We start from the raw sequence: 20,802 nt of genomic DNA on the forward strand, positions 1-20,802 counted from the left end.
CGAATATTCGAAAGAAGATATCTTCTGAGAAAACCCTATCAGATGTACTCCCGAAGAGATGAAAATCTAATGGAGGAAATCCCCAAAGGAATATGACAAAGAGCAAGAAAAGGACTTGTTGACGTCACAAGAGACCAGCGTGATGCCCTACGGAGACTGGCTGAAAAAAATATGTGGACCTTATAGAAACTGATGATGAAGTAAAGAATCGAGTAAATGTTCATATGCAGAAAGAAGAATGCACGTGTGAAGAGCACTGCAGAAAATGTGAGCTGTTCAATCACTGTACTGATGCAGCAAAGCAAGTAGACTAAGTGATTGTAGAAGCTGGCTATACGTAGAGAATAGACTGCAGGCGGAGCCACCATTGTATAGAAGCTGGACATTGGTGTCATGCATTTAGTAAGCTCAGACCCATGGAGAAGGAAGGTCGAGGGCTGTGTCGGAGTAAGAATTAGCTTACATTGCAGACTTGAATGGTGAAGCTGTCTGGCCTGGTGTCAAGGCTGAAGGCAGCCAAGACTGGTTATCTATTCCTCAAGGCGGCAAATGTGCAAAGCTGAATCATCCCTTGTTAAGGTGCAAAGAAAGAACAGCAAGGTTTTTTTTTACCAACTTTTTTTATTTTGGTTTTTCAAAAGCATAGATTACAAACATTCGAGAATTTTCCCTCCCTCCACCCCCCCAACAAATCCCAACATTCGGATACGGTGTAGTATGTTCACGCATTCTGAGTCTCTTGGGCCAAGTACTCTTCCGGCCCGGAGTATGTGCTTTTAAATAACAGGCATACTGCGCAATAATTTAGGCTTAAAATACATTTGTTTGTGACTGGCCACCAGGGGGCGCGCGGATGTGGTCTGACTTCGCGTGAGCTCCGCTACTTTGGGTCCCTAGGAGGGATTGAGCCCCCACTTTGACGACCCCCCCAAGAGTCTACACCGGTGTGCCGCCAGCTGAGGACCCTCCCCTCCAGTCGGTCGAAAATCTGATCGAAAATGACCCCTGCAAACCTGAGATATACATCCTTCAAAAGGACGTCACACAACGGCTCTGCGGCCCGCTTGCAGGGAACTGCGCAACGGTCGGAGGCGGACCCTGGGCCTGACGAACGAAGAAAGCCTGAAAGAACCTGAGCCCCGGCCACGGAATTCATACTCCGGATGACGTTCCTTGCCGCAAAGGAGGACGTGACAGCCTCAGTCGAGTCGGTGAAGCTGCCGAAGAGCGTGATCGGACTAGGCCTTGAGACAGCGCTGAGCGGGGAGACAGTAGGCCCATCCCATCTACCCCGTGAACAACGGGTGGTGCGCCATCACCGCGCAGCGGCGGTTCGGATCTCTCTCGCCCTGAATGTTTACCCCCGCATCTCGCACAAGTGGAAAACACCCCCAAAGCGTTGGCTGACCTGGACACTGCTTGAAGGGCACCCCGGGTGACCCATACGCATTACTGTGCCGCCCGTACCCTGGGCATATCAACAAACGCACCACTAACACCCCTCCCAACACCTAACGAACTTCCCGAGACCACCGACGTCGGAGTGCAGAGGGTAGGGCCCCCGACCCAGGGGCGTGTGCCTCCTCTGCCCCCAACCCTATCTCCCCGTCGAACAGCATTGGTGACACCACGGAACTTCGGGAGAACCAATGGACATAAGGGATAAACTAGCTACATTCTCCTACGTCTCGACTCCGAAAACTGTGACCATACCATGGCGAACCAAAATACCTCTGGAGTGAATCAGCAGCTACCAAAGGGGACATTGCCGCCTTGCTGGGCGAAATAAAGAATATGGGTGACAGCATTGGCTCCAAAATTGACAAGATCACCCAACGCCTAGGTACCATGGAGGAGAGGCTCGAAGGGGTCGAGAACAATCAAGCGTCCATAGACACCCTTGAAGCACAACTCGACCAGTGGATGACCGAACTGAAGCAACGAGAGGAGAGCTTCAAACTCAAGCTTGATGACTTGGAAAACCGGGAGAGGCGGAACAACCTGAGGATTTTCGGAATCCCGGAACGAGAAAGGGAGACGGAGAGCGATCTGAAGAACACCCTGCATGACATCATCAAACTCTTAGTTGCCGATGACGCGGTTGATGAACCCAAGACAGAGAGGATACACAGAGCCAGAGGGCCTCCAGGCGGACCAAGATCTGTCCTTGCTCGATTTCACCGCTTTCAGGACAAAACACGGATCCTCGAGAAAGCAAGAAGCAGCGATTCAATTACCCTCCAAGGATCCCAAATCTCGATATACCAGGACCTATCATCCATGACCCTGGCACTCTGACGCATGTGCGGGCCTATCACCAAACATCTGAAGGAAAAGAACATAAGATACAGGTGGGGATACCCCTTCTCTCTGTCCTTCGAATACAACGGAAACAAAATCAAGCTAAGCTCAGAGGGGGAGATCAAGGCGTACATCTCTGACCTCTTGGACCAAGCGCAGAGGAACACGATCGGGGAGACCCACGTCGAGAAGAAAGAGGATGGCGTATACAGGGCCCCAGAAGGAAACATGTCAAGGGATCGAGGACATTTCAGAGAGGTTATATCCCCCCAGGGGGAGGGAACCGATGAACTGCAACACTGGTAAAATGACATATATTCTAATACATATGTCCATGGCCTGAATTGTGTAAGGATGTATAGGCTCAAAAGAGACTCGGGCCATGTAAACAAAGGAGGGAGGTGAAAGGGGGCTCAATCAAGATTATGATGTTATAATAATCTTGGGGACCCGAAGTGACGGTCCCTAAAGGTGGTTCGATGCAGGACCAGTGTCTTTATCTGTGTCGGCACGGATGCCGTCAATGTGGGAAGGGTGGAGGGTGGGGGGGCTGGGCAGACAAGAAATGTACAGAGGATGAAGCATTATCGGCAATGCAAAGGATCACTCAAGACGACGTGAGTCCTTATGAACAATATATCTACTTGACACGGGTCACGAATCCACAACCGAAATACTCTGATAATGGCACCAATTGAAGAGCAGAAGGGTAGGGAGTCCCTAAGGATAGGAACACTTAACGTGAAAGGCCTCAACTCGCTAACCAAGAGATCACTAGTGGCAAGGGAATTCCATAGATCTCAAATAGACATTCTCCTTCTACAAGAGACAAAGTTTGCCAAGGGGGAGGAGAGAGGCATACTAGGAAAAAGAGGGGGAAAGGAATTCTGGGGCTCGGGCCCACTCAGGAAGGGGGGAGTTGGAATCCTGATCAAGAAAGGAATCAGTTTCGAAGTAGATAAGACCTGGTCCGATGTAAGCGGGCGTGCCCTCCTGATATCTGGGACAATCGCAAAGGTTAAAGTAACAGTCGCAGTAATATACTCTCCCAAAGCAGGACAAGCCAAGATCCTAGAAAAGACAATGCCCAAAATAATGTTAGAAGCATCCGGCCAAGTTGTCCTTGCAGGAGACTTTAATCAATGGGCAGACCAAAGACTGGGAACCAGGCAACCCCGAGATAAGAAGCCAAACGAGAAGTGATCGCACTGGGCTTTCCGACATAATGGAGATATATGACCTGCAAGATGTGTGGAGAATTAAATATCCTAATGAAAGAGGCTACACATTTTACTCCAATCCGCACAAAACATTATCCAGGATTGATTACTTGTACCTCACCAAAGACCTCCTTGACACCACAACGCTATCAGAAATAATTCCGATAACATGGTCAGACCATGACATGGTCCTGTCAGATATAAGATGGGCAGACTTACCGGTTTCAGGAGGGAAGTGGCGCTATAATGAAAGCCTGTTGAAAGATACAGTATTTAAAATTGAAATGCCAACTGAAATTGAGGAATACTTCAAACTAAACAACAATGGGGAAATCTCCAAGCAGACAATATGGGAGGCGGGTAAAACCACCTGGAGAGGCATCCTGATACGAGAAGGATCTACCAAAAAAAAGAGAAAGAAAGATCATTGAGCACAGACTTAGGTCCGAAATATGCCAACTGGAAAGCGAGAACAGGGAACACCTGGGCACGGACCGCGATAACATCAACATAGCACAACGTAAAAGGGAAGAACTAAGACTATTGGAGCACAAACAAATTGTGTGCAAACTTCGATTCCTCAAACAGAAATTCTATGAGAAGGGGGACAAGGCCGACACACTATTGGCAGCCAGACTCAGAGAACACAGGGCGGAGCGGAAAGTGAAAGAGATAATTAAAGAAAACCCTACGACCCCCCAACCCTCCACACTATCCCAGAGAGTTTTGCAAACTTCTACGAGGCGTTGTACACCTCGGAAGTGACTCCAGGACAATCGGATACAGATCACTATCTCTCCCAGATAGACATGCCCAAAATCTCGTACCCCGAAACTGAGCTCTTAGAATCCCTGATATCCGAACCTAAGGTCCAAGAAGCAATTAAAAGACTAACTGTAGGCAAATCCCCCGGAGAGGATGGCTATACTGCTGGGTTTTATAAAACCTTCAGCGACCAGCTAACACCATTCTTGACGGAGCTCTTTAACGAGATATTAGAAACAGGGACAGCCCCCGACTCCTTTACGAAGGCGCTCATAACAGTGATCCCAAAGGAGGGAAGGAACCCCAAACATTGTGGTTCATACCGCCCAATTTCATTGCTCAACTTACATGGCAAATTTTACACCAGGGTACTAGCCGCCCAATTGGAAGTACTGATCCCTTACCTCATACACAATGACCAAGTCGGATTTATATTGGGTAGGCAGGGGGCCGATACCATGCGCAAAACTCTCCATCTCATCCACTCATCACCAGAACTACCAGGTGACCCTGCCCTACTGTCAATAGATGCAGAAAAAGCCTTTGATAGAGTGGAGTGGGAATTCCTGAGGGCAGTCCTTCGCAAGGTGGGGATAGGGCCGAGATTTAGGAAAGGAATACAAGCAGTATACACATCCCTAAAGGCATCATCTCTGTTAATGGGGAATATTCCAGATGGTTTGATATGGGACGTGGTACTAGACAGGGGTGCCCCCTCTCTGCAATACTTTTTGCGCTCTCCCTAGAACCACTGGCCAAAAGATACGATCTGACTCCAGAATAGAAGGCATGCGATTGGGAACGAAAGATTATAAGATAGCACTCTATGCTGATGACATACTTTTACACATTACCAACCCCTCTGTATCTGTCTCTCATGCTCTCCAACTATTAGAAGCATATGGCAAACTCTCTGGGTTTAAGGTGAACAAGACTAAATCAATATTGTTCCCTTTGCAAGGAACGAAAGAGGAAAACAAAACCAAGTTCTTGCCCTTGGGCCTCAAACTCGAACACTCTGCGTTTAAATACTTAGGCATCCAGATCACTAAAAACATAACGGAACTATACGAAGCTAACTTCCCTCCCCTCCTCCAGAGCATCTCGGCCGATCTGAATAGGTGGGACAAACTCACGATCTCGTGGTTAGGACGGATTAACCATAAAATGGTATGCCTCCCCCGATTCCTGTACCCTTTCCAGATGTTACCTATTGAGATACCAAATGCGTTTTTTGAAGAGGCCAAAAAACGTATGCTTAGGTTCCTCTGGCAGGGAAAGAAGGCGAGGATTGCATTTGACACTCTGACGCTTTTCAAAGACAAAGGAGGAGTAGGTCTCCCCGACCTGCGAGCATACTACAAAGCCTTACAACTACATATCCTTATCCCACACCTACGTGATCACAAACACCTCCAATGGGTCCACATGGACAATCATTACTTCTCGCCGGCCACTGTGTCAGAATGGCTATGGACCCCTCACAAAAGAATACAACGGAAAATTAAGGGCCACCCGTTACTGAGTACCATCGGGAACATCTGGCAACCAAGCAAAACAATGAACAAGTTCACCACCTGGCCATCCCCACTTAGCCACTTATGGTCCCCTGGCATAAACGATCACATACCCGAGGTAGGAAGATTCCAATCCTGGTACGGGGCGGGACTCAAAAGGGTAGGGCAACTCCAGAAGAAGGACAACTTCATAACTCTTCCAGACCTAACTGAAGCCCATTATCCACTTTCCAATACATCCAGATAAAAGGAGTCCTCACAAAATCTGCATGGAAGGAAAAGCTGCAGAGAGAACTCACCCCTTTCGAACAACTGTTGGATTCTAAGTCTGAAATGAAGGGTTTGATATCGGCTACGTACAAAGAACTTGTCGAAGCTGGCACCGGGTCCACGGAACATCTCAGAAGCAGATGGGAGAGAGACTTATGAGAGGAGATAGATCCAGAACAATGGGAAATGATGTGCAAAAACGCATCCAAAACATCCTTATCTAGTCAATATAAATCACACGCCATTAAACTCCTACATAGATGGCAATACGACCCACTCAAATTGTCCAAGATGTTTCAGACTCTGAGCCCGAGATGTTGGCGAGAATGTGGAGAAACAGCCGACTATTGGCACATGTGGTGGAGCTGCCCACGCATTAAGGTATTCTGGGAGGAAGTCCTGGCATGGATCAAAGACATAGACGGCATACAAAGAGACGTTGATCCACGTTTGGTTCTCTTCGGAATGGAAAAAGACGAGGATGAATGGACTAGACTCGGGGGTCTTGCCCCACACCTATTAATAGCAGCCCGTGCACTGCTAGTAACAAAATGGAAATCCAAAAAGGTTCCAAGTAAGAAGGAATGGATCAATTTGTCAACCAACATTTATACAATGGAATTGACCACGGCATCCCTACACAACAAAGCATCGCAATGCGAGATCTTATGGTCAGAATTTAGAGGCAAACACCTCTCAGAGACGACGGACTCCCAACCCGAAGACACTACAGGATCTTAATTGAACTAAGAATCTCAAAAATACAGGACAGTTATGACCCAAGAATCAAGGAAACCTCACAATAGTGAACCGAACATTACCCGCTATGAACATGTCAACAGAGAAAAGATGGCGCAATGATGTCTGCCCAACCATGGGGAGGGAGGTGGGTGGGTATGGGGTATGTTATACTGACTGTTATTACTAGAGATCCGAAACGAACACAAGGACGATCAATTGTATAATGAGACTCTAGTTTTGTTCTTTTGATGTAACCATATGCTAACAGAGTTGTAACAAGTGAAATGCTCAAATCTTTTGTTAATCTTTTGTTTCTCTTTTTATTTTTTGTTTCAAAATCAATAAAACCAAATTTTAAAAAAAATACATTTGTTCTCTATCATCTGTAAATTTGTGTAGTGGCATCCAGGTGTCCAGATATTTTGTGTAAGAGCCGTGGGATAATGCGGTTATCTTTTCCATGGCCATCACACCCATAGTCTTACCCACCACATGGCCACTATCGGTCCTTGTTTGTTCTTCCACGTGTGTGCCAAGGTTATTCTAGCAGCACTTAGCATATGGGTAATGAGGCAAGCTTTCGACCAGGAGTTTGCATAGCACCCCTCAGCCTCCCCCAGTAAGACCACTGTCGGGTCAAATGGCAGCTGTATCCCTGTTATCTCCTTGATGTGGCTCAGGATCTCCCTCCGATATATTTCTGCCACCGGACAGGACCACCACATGTGTATTAAGTCACCAAGTTGTCCGCAGCCTCTCCAGCAGGATATGGGATAGTCTGGGTTAATGGAATGCATGCGTGCTGGTGTCATGTACCATCTCAAACACATTTTGTATGCCGCTTCTTTGATAAAGGTGCATTTGGAGCTTTTAGCGGCTCTTTGCCATATTTGGCTCCAAGTCTCGCCACAGATTGGTTTCCCTACGTCTGCCTCCCATTTTTGCATGTATAGAAGGGATTCCTCAGGGTCTACTGTTCCCATTAAGCTATATGGTTTCGACACCCTTTTCCCGGGTTGGCCTTCTTTTATCGTGAGTTCTATCTAGTCCCACCGGATCCTGGGTTGCCTCCTCCGGGAGCCTCCTGTTAGAAATCCAATGCTTTAATTGGACATAGTGGAACCTCTCGGTTTCTGGTATATTAAATTTAGCTTTGCATCTCTCAAAGGTTAAGGGTGTGCCTTCTTCGTAGAGGTCTCCCATTGTCAGTGTTTTCTCACCCCCTCCCCATTGTACCCAGAAGCCAGGCCGCGTTCCGGGGGTGAAATCCGGGTTGTGGGCTACTGGTATCAAAGGGCCTCCCCCAATCTTCACCTTTCTACTTCTTATTGCTTTGTCCCAGTACCATAAGGTGGCCTTGGTTGATTCGAGTAGTGTACCTTCTTTGCTTCTGTGTTGTTCAGCAAGGAAGGGAAGGTTCTCTAGGGGGGCTTTGGTTGCTTCCCTTTCGAGGGCCGCCCAACCGATTTGATTGTTTCTGGGTGATCATTGTAATACGGGGGCCATCTGTGCTGCCCATAAATATCTGCGAATTTCTGGGACTCCTAGCCCTCCCAAAATGTGTGGTCTGAACAGGACCTTTTTCGGGACCTTTGTTTTTTTCCCCTTTCCAAACAAAGGCCATTATCTCCCTTTGTAATTTTTTGATTGCTGGATTTGGGATGCGTATTGGTAGGGCTCTTACCACGTAGAGGAACCTGGGAAGCAGAGTCATCTTCACGGCCGTTGTCCTTGCCAGCCATGACAGTTCCTGCACCTCCCAGCATTTTAGGTCCCCTGCGAGCTCCTTCAGTAGCTCCGGGATGTTGTCCCCGTATTATTTCCCGTATTTGGAGGTTAACTGTATTCCTAAATGTTTTAGCGTGCTCTGTTCCCACTTCAGCGTGTACCTGTCTTCCCATTCTGCCACTTGCTCTGCTCTCTGTAATATTGAGCGCACTTGATTTACCATAACTAATATGGAATCTGGAAACCTTTGCAAACTCCTCTAGTAGGTCTAAAGCTTTTGGGAGGGAATGTGTTGTGTCTTTGAGGAACATGAGAATATCATCAGCATAGAGAGCTATTTTTTGGGGCCCTCCGGTGCCTACCTCTACGCCCTGGATCTCTGGGTCGTCGCAGGCTTTTTGTGCCAGCGGCTCCATGGCCATGGCAAAGATCAGAGGCGACAGTGGACACCCCTGCCTTGTGCCCTTCTGAATGAGAATATTATCTGTGAGCCGTCTATTAACCATTAGCCGTGTAGATGGGTATGCGAAATTGGCCATCACCATGCGCGTAAAGATCAGGCCACACCCGAAGCTTTCCAGTGTCAGCTGTAAAAACCCCCAATGTAGTCTGTCAAAGGCTCGGGAGGCGTCTAACGCCAGGACCGAAAATCGCTGTCCTGTTCTGCGTCCCCAATCAATTGTATTTATGGCTCTGCGGATGTGGTCGTGTGTTACGCCCATGTACAAAACCCGCTTGATCAGGGTAGATTATTCCCGGCAGGACCTCTGCAAGTCTACGGGCCAGCACTGTTGAATATATTTTTGCACCCCCATTTATTAACGATATAGGACGGTAACTCACGCATTCAATGGGGTCTCTATCCGGTTTTAATAGCAATACTGTGGTCGTCTGGCTCATGTCCCCGGAGATCCTCCCGGAGTCCCAATTGGAGTTAAACAATTTCGTTAGGGGGCTTATCAAGGTGGTTCTGAATGTTTTGTAATATGCATTACAAAGCCCATCTGGGCCAGGGGCTTTGTTCACCTTTAATGCTTTTATTACTTCTCCCACCTCTTCCTTCGTTATGGGGGCTTCTAGCATTTGCCGATCTGAATCGCTGATTCGTGGCATGGTCATTTGGTTAAGGAATGCGGTCTGTTCTTCTCTCACCAGGTCCTCCCTTTTTAGGTTTTTAGTATAATATGAGTAGATCACAACCTCTATTTCTTTTTCCCCCTGCACTAGGTTCCCTTCCTGATTTTGGAGTTGGGTTATGGGATTCTGGTTTCTTCGCTGCTTCAATTTGGCTGCGACGAATCGGTTTGCCTTATCCCCTTTAGGATAGTAGGATTGTTTGGTTCGTACAAGAAGAAGCGCCACTTCATCCACCAGGTGGGTCTCTAAGACTGCCCTGACTTTTTTCAATGCCCTCCATGCTTTCTGCAAGCCCCTATTTTTATACTCTGCTTCGGCTTCTGCCACTTGGGTCTCCATATCTCGTCTCACCCTTTCTTTTCTTTTAATGTAGTTTGTTGTGTGCGCTATAAATTCCCCCCTTACCACAGCCTTACTTGCATCCCAAATGGTGTCCCAGTGTATACCAGGGGTGACATTTTCTTGGAAGTAATTCTTCAGGGTTTGTTCTATTTCTGCTCTGAGGGCTACATCTTTCAAGATTATCTCGTTTAAGCGCCATGGTTTAGGGGGCTGGTACTGTAGGTTTACGGGTTCCAACTTTAAGAGGACTGGGGCATGGTCCGACAGGCACCTCACTCCAATCTCTAATCCTGTGACTTGTGGGATCAGCAAGTCCAAGATCAGCACCATGTCAATCCGGGAGTGGCCTCTATATACCGCGGAGTAGTGGGTGTAAGCCTTATCTTGTGGGTTAAAGAAACGCCACGTTTCAATCAGGTGTAGATCTCTGAGGAATTTTGCTAGGGTTTGTCTGAACGTATGGTCGTTAAAGGAAGCCGGGAGAGTATTGTCCATCTCGGCATCCATTACCCCATTAAAATCGCCCCCCATTAGTATCTGTCCCTTCCCCCACTGCGCAATGATCGGGAGCACCTCCATCAGGAATCGGTCCTTTCCTTCGTTAGGGGCATAGATCGATACCAACGTTACTTGCTGCCCCATCAGTTTCCCTCCCACCAACAGGTAGCAGCCCTCCGGGTCTTTCTTTACGAATTGTTTTTCAAAGGTGATCCCTTTGGCCAGCAGGATGCCCACCCCTCGTCTTTTCGTTCCACTAGAGGTGAAGAATTGCATGGGAAGGGTCATGTGCCTTAGTCTGTGTTCACCTTCCCTAAGCAGGTCTGTTTCTTGCATCCAGACCACCGAGGCCTGCATATCTCCCAGTCTGGAGAACATGGATTTGCATTTGATTGGGGAATTAAGCCCCTGGACGTTTAGTGTAACAAATGTTAAATCAGCCATTCTCGTGTCTTACACTTTTGCTTCTCTTAAATTCCTGAAACCCTTCCATGTCTTTAAGGATTCTTTGCGTACGATACATCACTGTCATCCTTAAACTTAAACTTTCTCCCTTGAACCCCTTAACCCCCGAACTCCAACTTCCTCTATAAACACCCATGGTGGATTTACCACAACAAATCACCAGGTACAAACTTGCCTGGGAAATTAGGTCTGGTCCCACCCTCCCCCAAACCCATCCCCCCATTGATTCTGATTCTCAAAGGGATTTTCAAGTGTGGCCCTTAATAATGCTAACTGTCCCCTGCACAAATCATGTTTTGTTTGTAGTTCCATCCTGTCAGGGCAACAGAGTTGGTGACAGAATCCACCCATCTCTCCCCATATCCACCTTTGTCCCCAGCTTTCATATTTACACTCCATCTTGTTGGTGCCTGTCGTAGGTCGAGATCAGACGTTCGATACTTGGCACCACTCTTTAGATACGTCTCTTGGTGCCTTGAGGTCGGTCGATCATGTAGGATCTGTAACGTTGGTGTCTTTATTGTGGCCCTTTGGACGGGGGCGCACAGGTTTCCATTGTTCCTTTTCAGATGAGTCCACCCTCCTTTTGCCTCTAGATTGGGAGCCATTTGCACCAGATTTTTCATTGTCTTCTTCGCCTCTCATAAGACTCTCCATTTCTTCCTCTTTGGTAATCGTATTCCGTTGGCCCTCCCATTCAAATCGGAGTCCGGTAGGGTATGCCCATCAATAGCGCACTCCCTTAGCCTGCAGCCAGTTTGTTGCAACCCTCAGTCGTTTCCTCTTGAGGAGGGTTGCCTGTGCCAGATCCTGATATAGTTGAATGGTTACGGAACTGAACTGAATGGGTTCTTTTTTCCTTGCGGCATGAATGATGTCTTCTTTAAACTGGAATAGGTGTACTCGTGTTAGGACATCCGGAGTCAAGTTTTTGTTGAGTTGATATGTCGAGTAGACCCTGTGCGTGCGGTCCAGCACCATGTCTTTGTCCTCCCCAGTATCTAGGATATATTGAAACATATTGTTGTAGTTCAGGATCTTCTACGGATTTTGGAATTCCCCGGATCCGTATGTTATTCCTCCTAGACCTGTTTTTGGCATCTTCCTGCCTATTCTGAACCCGCTTCATCTGTTGTTCAAGCTCCTGTACTCTTTTGGTAAGTTCTTCGTGTTCCTGCCCTGTTCGGCTATCGTGGTCTCCACCTCATTCACCCTTCTTTCAACAGCTATGACCCCTTTGTTGAGATCCGCTATAGATTTAGCTAAGTCTGTGGCACTTTCTTTAATATCTTTTTTCAATTCTTGAAGCAATGCCAGGAGGTCCAATTTCTGGATTGGCAGGTCTGCCATTTCAACTGGGTCTTCCATTGGGGAGGGGTGTACCTTGGCAGTATCTTGGATCTGGCCACGTTTTGGAGTTTCCGCCACCTGCATCATCCCTTTGATGTCTCCCGATGCTCCCCCTTTCGATTTAGCAGATTGCTTGGACATATTCTGAATGGGGGGGAGGGAGTACTCTCCATGGCCGCTTCGGAGTTGAACTTGCCTCTGGCGTGCTTGTAGAGCGTGCTGTGCTAGCACAGGTGGTTTCCTTGTTCCTCCGTTCCACGGAGCCCCACAGGGTTTATTGCCTTTGCCAGGTGTCTTCACCTGGGTCTTGAGACTCTTTGAATATAGGGCCTCTTAGGTCTGCCCCTCCTGCTTCTCCTCCGGGCTTTCAGGCCATTCTATTGATTGGGGTCTGCCTATGGGGCAACTTATTGGGTGGCTTCCGCCATAATTGGGTTCTTTTACCTTGCTGGGGTGCAGGAGCATCGACTCCGGAGCCTCTGGGTAAACCCTGGGGAGAGTGCATTCTCATCCGCCTTGGTTGAGTACGCAGGACATTGCAGCTCTGTAACAGTTCTGTAGCATATTTAGTGGGTGCCAAATCTGCAGTAATGGCTAGGGGATTCCTCCCGTAATGTATTCAGCATCGCTCCGGTTTAGCGCACAGCTGGCTGCGCCTCCGGTGGCGCGTGAGCTGCGCTGGTGTGCGCCCCCTCCCTGGGAGTCTCATACAGATTTCGGAGCCGCCGGGTATCGAGGCATGGCCCTCCCACCTCCTCCGTGTCCCGCCGAGCCCACACCCGGTCGGGACATGCTGGGACCATGGCCCTGCTCCAGCTGCTTGGCGGGCAGGGGAAGGCTGAGGTTCGCCTGACCGGCGCTCGATGTTCCGGAGCGGGCCTTCCCAACGCCCTGCTTCCCTACTGTTACATGCGGGTACGGGTGAGTGCTTCTGTTGCTCCGCTCGCCTTGTGTTTTCCAGCGGTGCTCGGCCCTGCAGGTCCACTATGGGTGGCAGTCCCGGCGAGTCCGGCGGTCACTGCGAGCTTCTACTGCCTCCCCTCCCAACTGGCGCCCACGTTGCCATCCCGCTGCACACCTGCCCCGGGACCCGGCGGCTCCGCTGGCCGTCCCTCCATCAGCACTCCGGGGACGGCTCCAGTACCCAACCTCGCCGGCACTCCCGAGGAGCAGGCACACACGTCGGATCACTGTCTCTTGCCATTTTCAGCGTCCCAGGAAGCTCCCGTCCTGTCCCCGCAGCACCTCGTCAGCAGTGCAAGGACCTCCGCTCCTCTCCTCACCCCTCGCTGACAGGCTCCTGGCTCCCCTATATCTCTCAGGGCTGGAGAGTGATGGTTTTCCCCATATCGGAACAAGATGGGCACTGATGTGCTCCGCTCGGTGGGGACCACCTTTCTTTCAACGTTGGGTGCCCGTTCCTCAGCGTTGGGCCGCCATCTTGGCGGGAAGCTCGGGTTGCTTCACCAAAACGCTCCAAACACGCTCACAGTGGCTTCACGTCGCCTCTTTTCTCCCCCAACGATACCTTAGGTATTCAGCAACATCTGCCTCAATTTTCCAGCAAAAACGGACGCATTTATGGGGGGTTTGAGCCTTGTCGGGAAAGGGGTTCTCAGAGCCCACCTCAGAGCCATCTGAACGGGTCCTCGGCCAGCTACGCCACCACGCCTGCCAAGTTTTATTCATTTAACAAATTTAATGACTGCAGAATGGACCAAATTGTGATCTCCTGTCATGTGAGCCAAGGATGGAAATAGAGTTGAGCTTGGAGTTCTAGAATGGTGATAGTGCATGCTCGCACTCCCTTATTTTCCCAGAGACAAGAATACATTGCAAGGCCAAGTTCAAAGACAATCTTCATGGCAGAAGGCATGGGTGATGAGAGACGTGGGGCTATTTGGGTGGGGAGGTAGAGTCGAGTCCACCTCCTGGAACCTGGGGATGAGCTTACCTGCTGCTAAGTAAGTCGAATGTTCCAGACATGGCACGAGCGTGCCAGCCAATTGTAGAGGGCCTTGTAGAGGGCCTTATAGTTTGAGAGCCAATGATATACTGTGTACTTAATAATGTTGAAGATAACCTGCAATACTTAAATGTTCCACTCGAACCTATCACAACCCTTTGTAGGTTTTTCTTATTTGCTACAAAGTATGACGTCGCTTATGACACATTTTTACTATATAACTGTGATTTTTCATAATGTACGGCAAGAGCTTGAACGACCGTCCGTTGATGTCCATTTTATCTCCTTGTTTTATAAAATTGATATTAAAATAGAAAACTTTACCATCTTATTGATTTGGTTCGATTATTTGGTTTCAGGGTTATTCTGTATCCCATCCATTGCATGCGTGTTACCAAAAGGGCTCTGAGCTCATAACTGTAATTGGATAAGGATGAGAATTAGCAGTCTTCGTAGTTGAGTTTTCTTTCCCATCAATAAGGGTATGTCACTCTTGAAGTTTAGTATGAACCATTTATTCCATATTTCAATAACCATATGGGAGTTGGAAAATTACAAGTGCCCTAGTGCCAACACGTATTTCGACCTGTTATCGGGCTTTCTCAGGGCTCGGCTTTCCACAAATACATGTGCGTTAATGGTGACAAGGGCATTGCCCAACATGTATGCCAATTGGGTAGACTGTCCCTATATTGTAAAAACTTCATCAAGTGGATGGATGAGGAATGCTCTAATGCTGCCATTTAGTAAAGTTATCCATGGATTGTGATATTTTTAACAACCGATACAAACTGATTACAGTCCACTTCTGATATCAGAGTGAGTCCAATATATAATATATCTGTTTTTTCTTAGTGTTACAAACTGCCCCTTCCCTTTTTATGTGATGTTATACAGGATTGACCACATCTAACTTTCCCATAAGAAGAAGGCCTGTGATATCATGAAAGACTTGGCTTGTACCTTAACTTCTGTTCTGTCACAAAAGTCCTATGTAACTGCAACGACCATATATTTGGGTGTCAGGCCATATCAGATGGTAATGGTCTACCAGCCAAGGTCAATGGGCTGTTCTGCTGGTTTCAGTTTGGTAGACAGATGGGGAGCCAATCCTTCTCCCCCAAACCCCCAAAAATAATTGGAAAATGGGATGGCCAGCATGGAAAAAGAGCCCACCTCTTTTTCTATTTTCATGGGGCCTGGGAAAAAGAGGCGCAGATGTACCACCAATGAAAGGAGGCCAGCAAGTAAAGTTCTGTTTTTATTTAGCAAGACAAGAGGACAAAAGCAGTGTGGGTGGGATTAAGTGGCTTTCAGAAAGCTCTGAGAGCCGACTTGTATCATTGGATATAGGCTGTGTTCCAATCCATCGGTGTGTCTGCAGTCCACCACCAGGCTACTGGTTTATAAACTCAGGCCTGTTAACACGGGATGTTAGAATGTTACCAGACGATATGATCCATCACTATGTCCATTATCGGCTAACTAACTGTGTGTGTTATATATCAAAGTGCAGTCATGACTTGGGTGTTTGTCCATCACAACTTTGAATGATCCTCTACTTGCTTCCACCTTTTTATTGTTTGCAAGGTTGGATATTTATAATATAATGTTATCTGATTTCTGATTGAATCTGTTTTATTTTATTTCCAGGTAAAAAGAATAAAAGAATGTGGGAAACTTTTAATTGCACTTGAACTCTGCAGCTGGTTAAATGATTTCAATTATGCGTTACAAGCTGTTGTTCAGTGCTATGGTCTCCTTGTTCCAATAGTCTATCACAAGATTCCTTCAAAACCTGTAATAGAGGTGAGATGATGAATTTAAATGTGAATGCAACACATATGCAATCTCTTGCTCTTATGGTTTCAATTTCTACCTTCTAGTATCCAGAGAATCCAACCGGCAAAGTAGATCACAGTATGTGAAGGAAAAATGTATACATATACATTATTTATTAACATACCTACTTGCAGTGATTTGTAACTGCAGTCCCAAAGATTCTCTTTCTCAGAAATATTCTCTTTCAACCTAAAGTGTTTTTAAACAATCTTGGTGCTGTTGTATACTGATGGTATATATGTATTATTATTATTATTATTATTATTATTATTATTATTATTATTAGGGTATTCCTTGAGTGCAGACCTAGCTCCAGAAAGCAGCAGATCACTTTACAAATCACAGGGAGCAGAAGATGGTGAGGGAAGCAGAAATACAAGGGAGCATGAGAGGGCGGGCAATTTGGCAGCAAGGGGTCTACAGAAAACTAGGAGAGGAAACGTGGAAGCAGATCACCCAGTTTCAGGTTGGGTGGGGAGTGGAAGGTGTGTGAACATAGGTGTTAGAAAGGAGCCATTCCTTTAAGAGGGGGGTCTTGAGCTCCTTCCTCAAATGTAGATGTGAAGGGGGGAGTAGACAGAGAAAGCCTGTCTTCTGGTTCTTTCCTTCCTGCACATCACAGTTCGAGTCTGCACATGTCCTTTTTTTGGTGGATCATAGGCCTCTGGAGATGCTGAGTTTCTCAGTGAGGTAGCTTGGCGACAGTCTTGTAGATGATGCCGCAGGATTTGAAGATATGTGCTTTCAGCGGAAGCTAGTGTAGTTCGATGAGGGTCAGAGTGATTTGTTAGAATTTGATAAGTCAGGCTTCATCATACAGGACACATCTTGGGGTTGCCGGGTAGTCACTGCAATGACTTCCAAAAGGGCATTGCCACCATCCAGGTGGCAGAGAGAAAAAGTTTGGACAGCAGATGGGAAGTTGTTTTCTGGAATGAAGGGCTTGATTTTATGCAGGAAACAATGTTGATACCAAGATGCTGGTGTTCTCCTTGCTATGTCCGATTTGAAGGATGGGCGTGTGTCAATGTAAAATCCACGAGACTTGGTGCAGGTGGCCAGCAGGGGTGCAAATCCCTCATTGTCCATACCAGAAAGCCAGGTCTAGATGTCAAGGTGTTTGGTGCTGTTGGTAAGCAGTAGGAATTCGGTATTGGAGGGGCTGAGCTGCAGATAAATCCTGGAAATCTAGGACTGGATCAACAAGGGCATGCCTTGAGCCTTTGAATGTCTTTGATGGAGGATATCTTGTGGTAGAGCTGTGTGTCGTGTGGGGATTGGTGGGTGTGTTTGTTTTGTAGAGCCTGGAGGGCTCTAAGCAGTTCAATGTCAAAATTGAAGGTCATAGGGGACAGGATGTTTCCTTGCAGGGCTCCAAGGGTGATGGGTAGAGTTGGTATTCTGTAAGAATCCATTTGTACAAACTGGTAGTTATCAAGGTAGGATTTGAACCAGATGAGGTTGATCTCGCTGATACCAATGCAATATAGAATGTCAGTGACTGTCTGGTGGTCTGCTCTGTTGAATGCTGCTAAAATGTAAAGGAAAACCTGGAAGCTAGGATGGCCATCAAGGACTTTTAGGGCATCGTTGATCACCTTAATGGTAGACATTTCTGTGCTGCACCTGGGTCTGAAGCCAGATTGGTAAGACTAAAGGAGGTTGTTGTCATTCAATGTTTTGGATGAGTTGTGTGGCTACTGCTTTCTGAAGGATCTTACCTAGAAAGGGAAGACGAGTAATGGGGCAGTAGCTGCTGAGGTTGCCAGCATCCAGTGTTGGTTTATTGAGAAGCAGGAGGTCCGTTCTAGAGGGTTGAGTGGGAGGTACCTTGAGTTAGGCAGCTGTTGATGTTTGTTTGGTAAGGCAGGAGTACTCAGCCAGAAGGGTTTCGAGTACAGAGGTAAGGAGGATGTTGTCCATATACAATGTGGCCTTGAGGAATGCTAGGGTGGCACTAAGGTCTTCCATAGAGAGTGTCTTGTAAGGTGTGGTTTTGAGAGATGGGATGTAGAGTGTGCTCTCAGTTGTGGCGTTGTTGTCTTTGTTGGCAGATCATGCTGATCTTATTGCTAAAGCAAGCGTTGATTGCAGTTGTTTTTCAATTAAATGAAGTATGGGTGGGTCAAGCAGATGAATTATGCAGTGCTTAATCGCTTTGAAGAGGGCATTGCTTTCATTGTTGGCGTTGGTAATGGTGTTTTGGTAGTAATTGGCCTTGGCAGTGGTGATCCCTTATCTGTATGCATAACAGAGTTCCTTTAGCAGGGTGAGGTCGGATGCGCTGCAGGAGTTTCGCAAAGTCTTTTTTGTTTTGTGATGGGTTTTTTGTTGAGGTTCAGTTCTTGAATGTACCAGGGCATGTAGGTTTTCAACTTGCGGGTGCATTGTTTCACAGTGGCATGGTGCTTGATGCTGGTTATGAGGGTGGTGTTGAATTCTTGGAGAGGCAAGTTGCAGTCTTGGTTGTCTAAGGTAGATTGGCTCATGCAATGTGGAGGTTGGCAAGGACTTCCAAAAGAGCCTATGCTAGAAAGTTCTTGAATGATCCAAATACGTGTTTGCTAGTCTTCCAATATTTGTGTTTGACTGGGATAATGTGAATAGTGTCAAAGGGGTTTGCCAGATAGTCTGACCAGTCAAGTGAGATTCGAGATCTGTGATGGAAGGCGGGCAGGGCAGTGATGATGAGGTTGAGGATATTACCTTTCCTGTGAGTTTAGTCTTTTGTGTGAGGTTCAGAGTGTTGAGCAGGTAGCAGAGCTCTTCCTTCATTGACTTGGTTACTGGGTTGCCAGAGATGATATTGTTGGCCTGCATGAGAGACATGCTGGTGACCAAGTCTGTGAAGTCTTCGATGAAGGAGGTGTTAGGGTGGGTGGTCTATAGACATGGTGGCGATTGACCGTGTCCATTGAGAACAGGAAGTGATAGAAAAGGTTTTCGAAAGAGACAATGCTGGCAAAGTCCAGCTGGGTGCATGAACACTGTGCCTGTGAATAATGGTGAGGTCTCTACCCATCTTGTTTGGATGGTCTTGTTGTAGAATTCTGTTGCTGTTGGGGAGGAGGATATCTAGGATGTGCGTGGAGGTAGATGACATCCAGATCTCAGTAATGAAGATGGTGAGGACAAGGTCTGCGATGTGTGCTGCACAGTATTATATGCATGTTACTTTATATCTCTAATAGCTGATGTACATGTGTTTGGGGAGCCCCAACAATTCAGCAGTCTTATGCCCTTCGGCCTCTTCAGTTGCTGGCCATTGTACATCCAAATCCTTTTATTAACATGTCTGGACCAACTGCCTTACCCCAAAGAGATGTGGGACTCCATGCACACTTAATACGCAGACACTAGGGTCCTCATTCAAGAAGCTTTGCACTGGTGCATGGTATTAGTACTATTTCAACAATGTCCAAGTACAAAAAACATTCTTTAAATACATTTTTGCACCAAGGAAATATTTGCTCTAGTGCAGTGAGAGAGGCCATAAAAGAAGTAGGAAGCATTTGGGACTTTGGTATAACCGTAGTCTTGATCTGTTGAAGTGATGGGGGCTGAATGATGTAATGGTGCTGGGAGAACTGACACATAAAGCACTCACCTAAAGGATAAAGCAGGAGAACTTGATCTAAAGGCTCTTCGGATGAGATGCGCACATGTATCCTTCGTAAAATTGTATTGCCCTAGGCTAACTCATGATGGTAGCACACCAGCAATTCCCAAAATAAAGATGGCAAAGCACTCAGACATTGAACTCAGTCTTTTCTGTCATAGACTGGGAGTCCAAAGACAGCTGGAAAGCACCTGGGAATGGTCTCCTGTAGACCAGCCAATGAGCTTCCAAACACCAGTAGAAAAATGGACTGAGATAAGATAGGCCAAACAGGCACGTGTGAAATCATTACAGAAACATTGCACTGTTGCAAGGACAATTTTGTGCAATATTAGCACTAGGTTGTGTCCAATGTGTGGGCTCTGCACAAACCAACCACACACTTAACATCTGCAACCTATACTTTGCCCTAGTATAAACCGTACAAGTCATTTAATCGCCATATTTTTCAAAGCCTGCTACTTCAACATGCACTAATGTTCTTCTAACTTTTTAGGGGGTGGGGGGGCAGATAAGGGTTTGGGTGGTTGGGAAATAGGTAAAATAGGTGGCAGAGGCGGTGTTTGGGGGGAACCCCCCCCAAAATTTCTTTTAAAAATCTGATTAACATTTCCATGTTGAAATGCCAGGCTTTGAAAATTCCAGCGATGAAATGACATGGAACTGTATAAACATACTCTTTCAATATATAAGCATTGGGGCATACTTAAGTAGTAAAGCGCTGGCCTGTACTTTTATAGTACACGCCTGCACACACAGGTAGGGCCAAGCTGCCTTTTCACCCTTCTGAGATTGATAAATTAAGTACCGTTCAAAAAAGGGTAGTTTCATGAGTTATTCTAGAACTTATAAACCGGAGCAGTCTGGTACGAAGAACTATGTAAGAACACAACATTATAAGATATGTTTTCTCCAAGGCAATGTTTGTCTGAGTGCTAATGCCATGGCCCTATGAGCAATCCCAATATTTGGGTTCACTGGGGTGCCCAGATGTGTGTTCAAATAAAATTCCAGGAACCTCTGCTGGGCTTTTTTATTATT

At 46.9% G+C, this 20,802-nt stretch overlaps 1 protein-coding gene across 1 annotated transcript in view; it reads left to right on the forward strand.

Moving 5' to 3' along the window:
- The window catches only part of CFAP54 (cilia and flagella associated protein 54), a 3,669,934-nt gene that overhangs the window by 1,632,957 nt on the left and 2,016,175 nt on the right, over positions 1–20,802 (forward strand). The window contains exon 26 of the mRNA XM_069629416.1: positions 15,954–16,109. Coding sequence (XP_069485517.1) covers positions 15,954–16,109 — 156 coding nt within the window. The remainder of the gene's footprint in view (positions 1–15,953; positions 16,110–20,802) is intronic.

The sequence above is a fragment of the Ambystoma mexicanum genome, chromosome 12 (assembly GCF_040938575.1).
Source record: "Ambystoma mexicanum isolate Mex_15411 chromosome 12, UKY_AmexF1_1, whole genome shotgun sequence".
NCBI classification, from domain to species: domain Eukaryota; kingdom Metazoa; phylum Chordata; class Amphibia; order Caudata; family Ambystomatidae; genus Ambystoma; species Ambystoma mexicanum.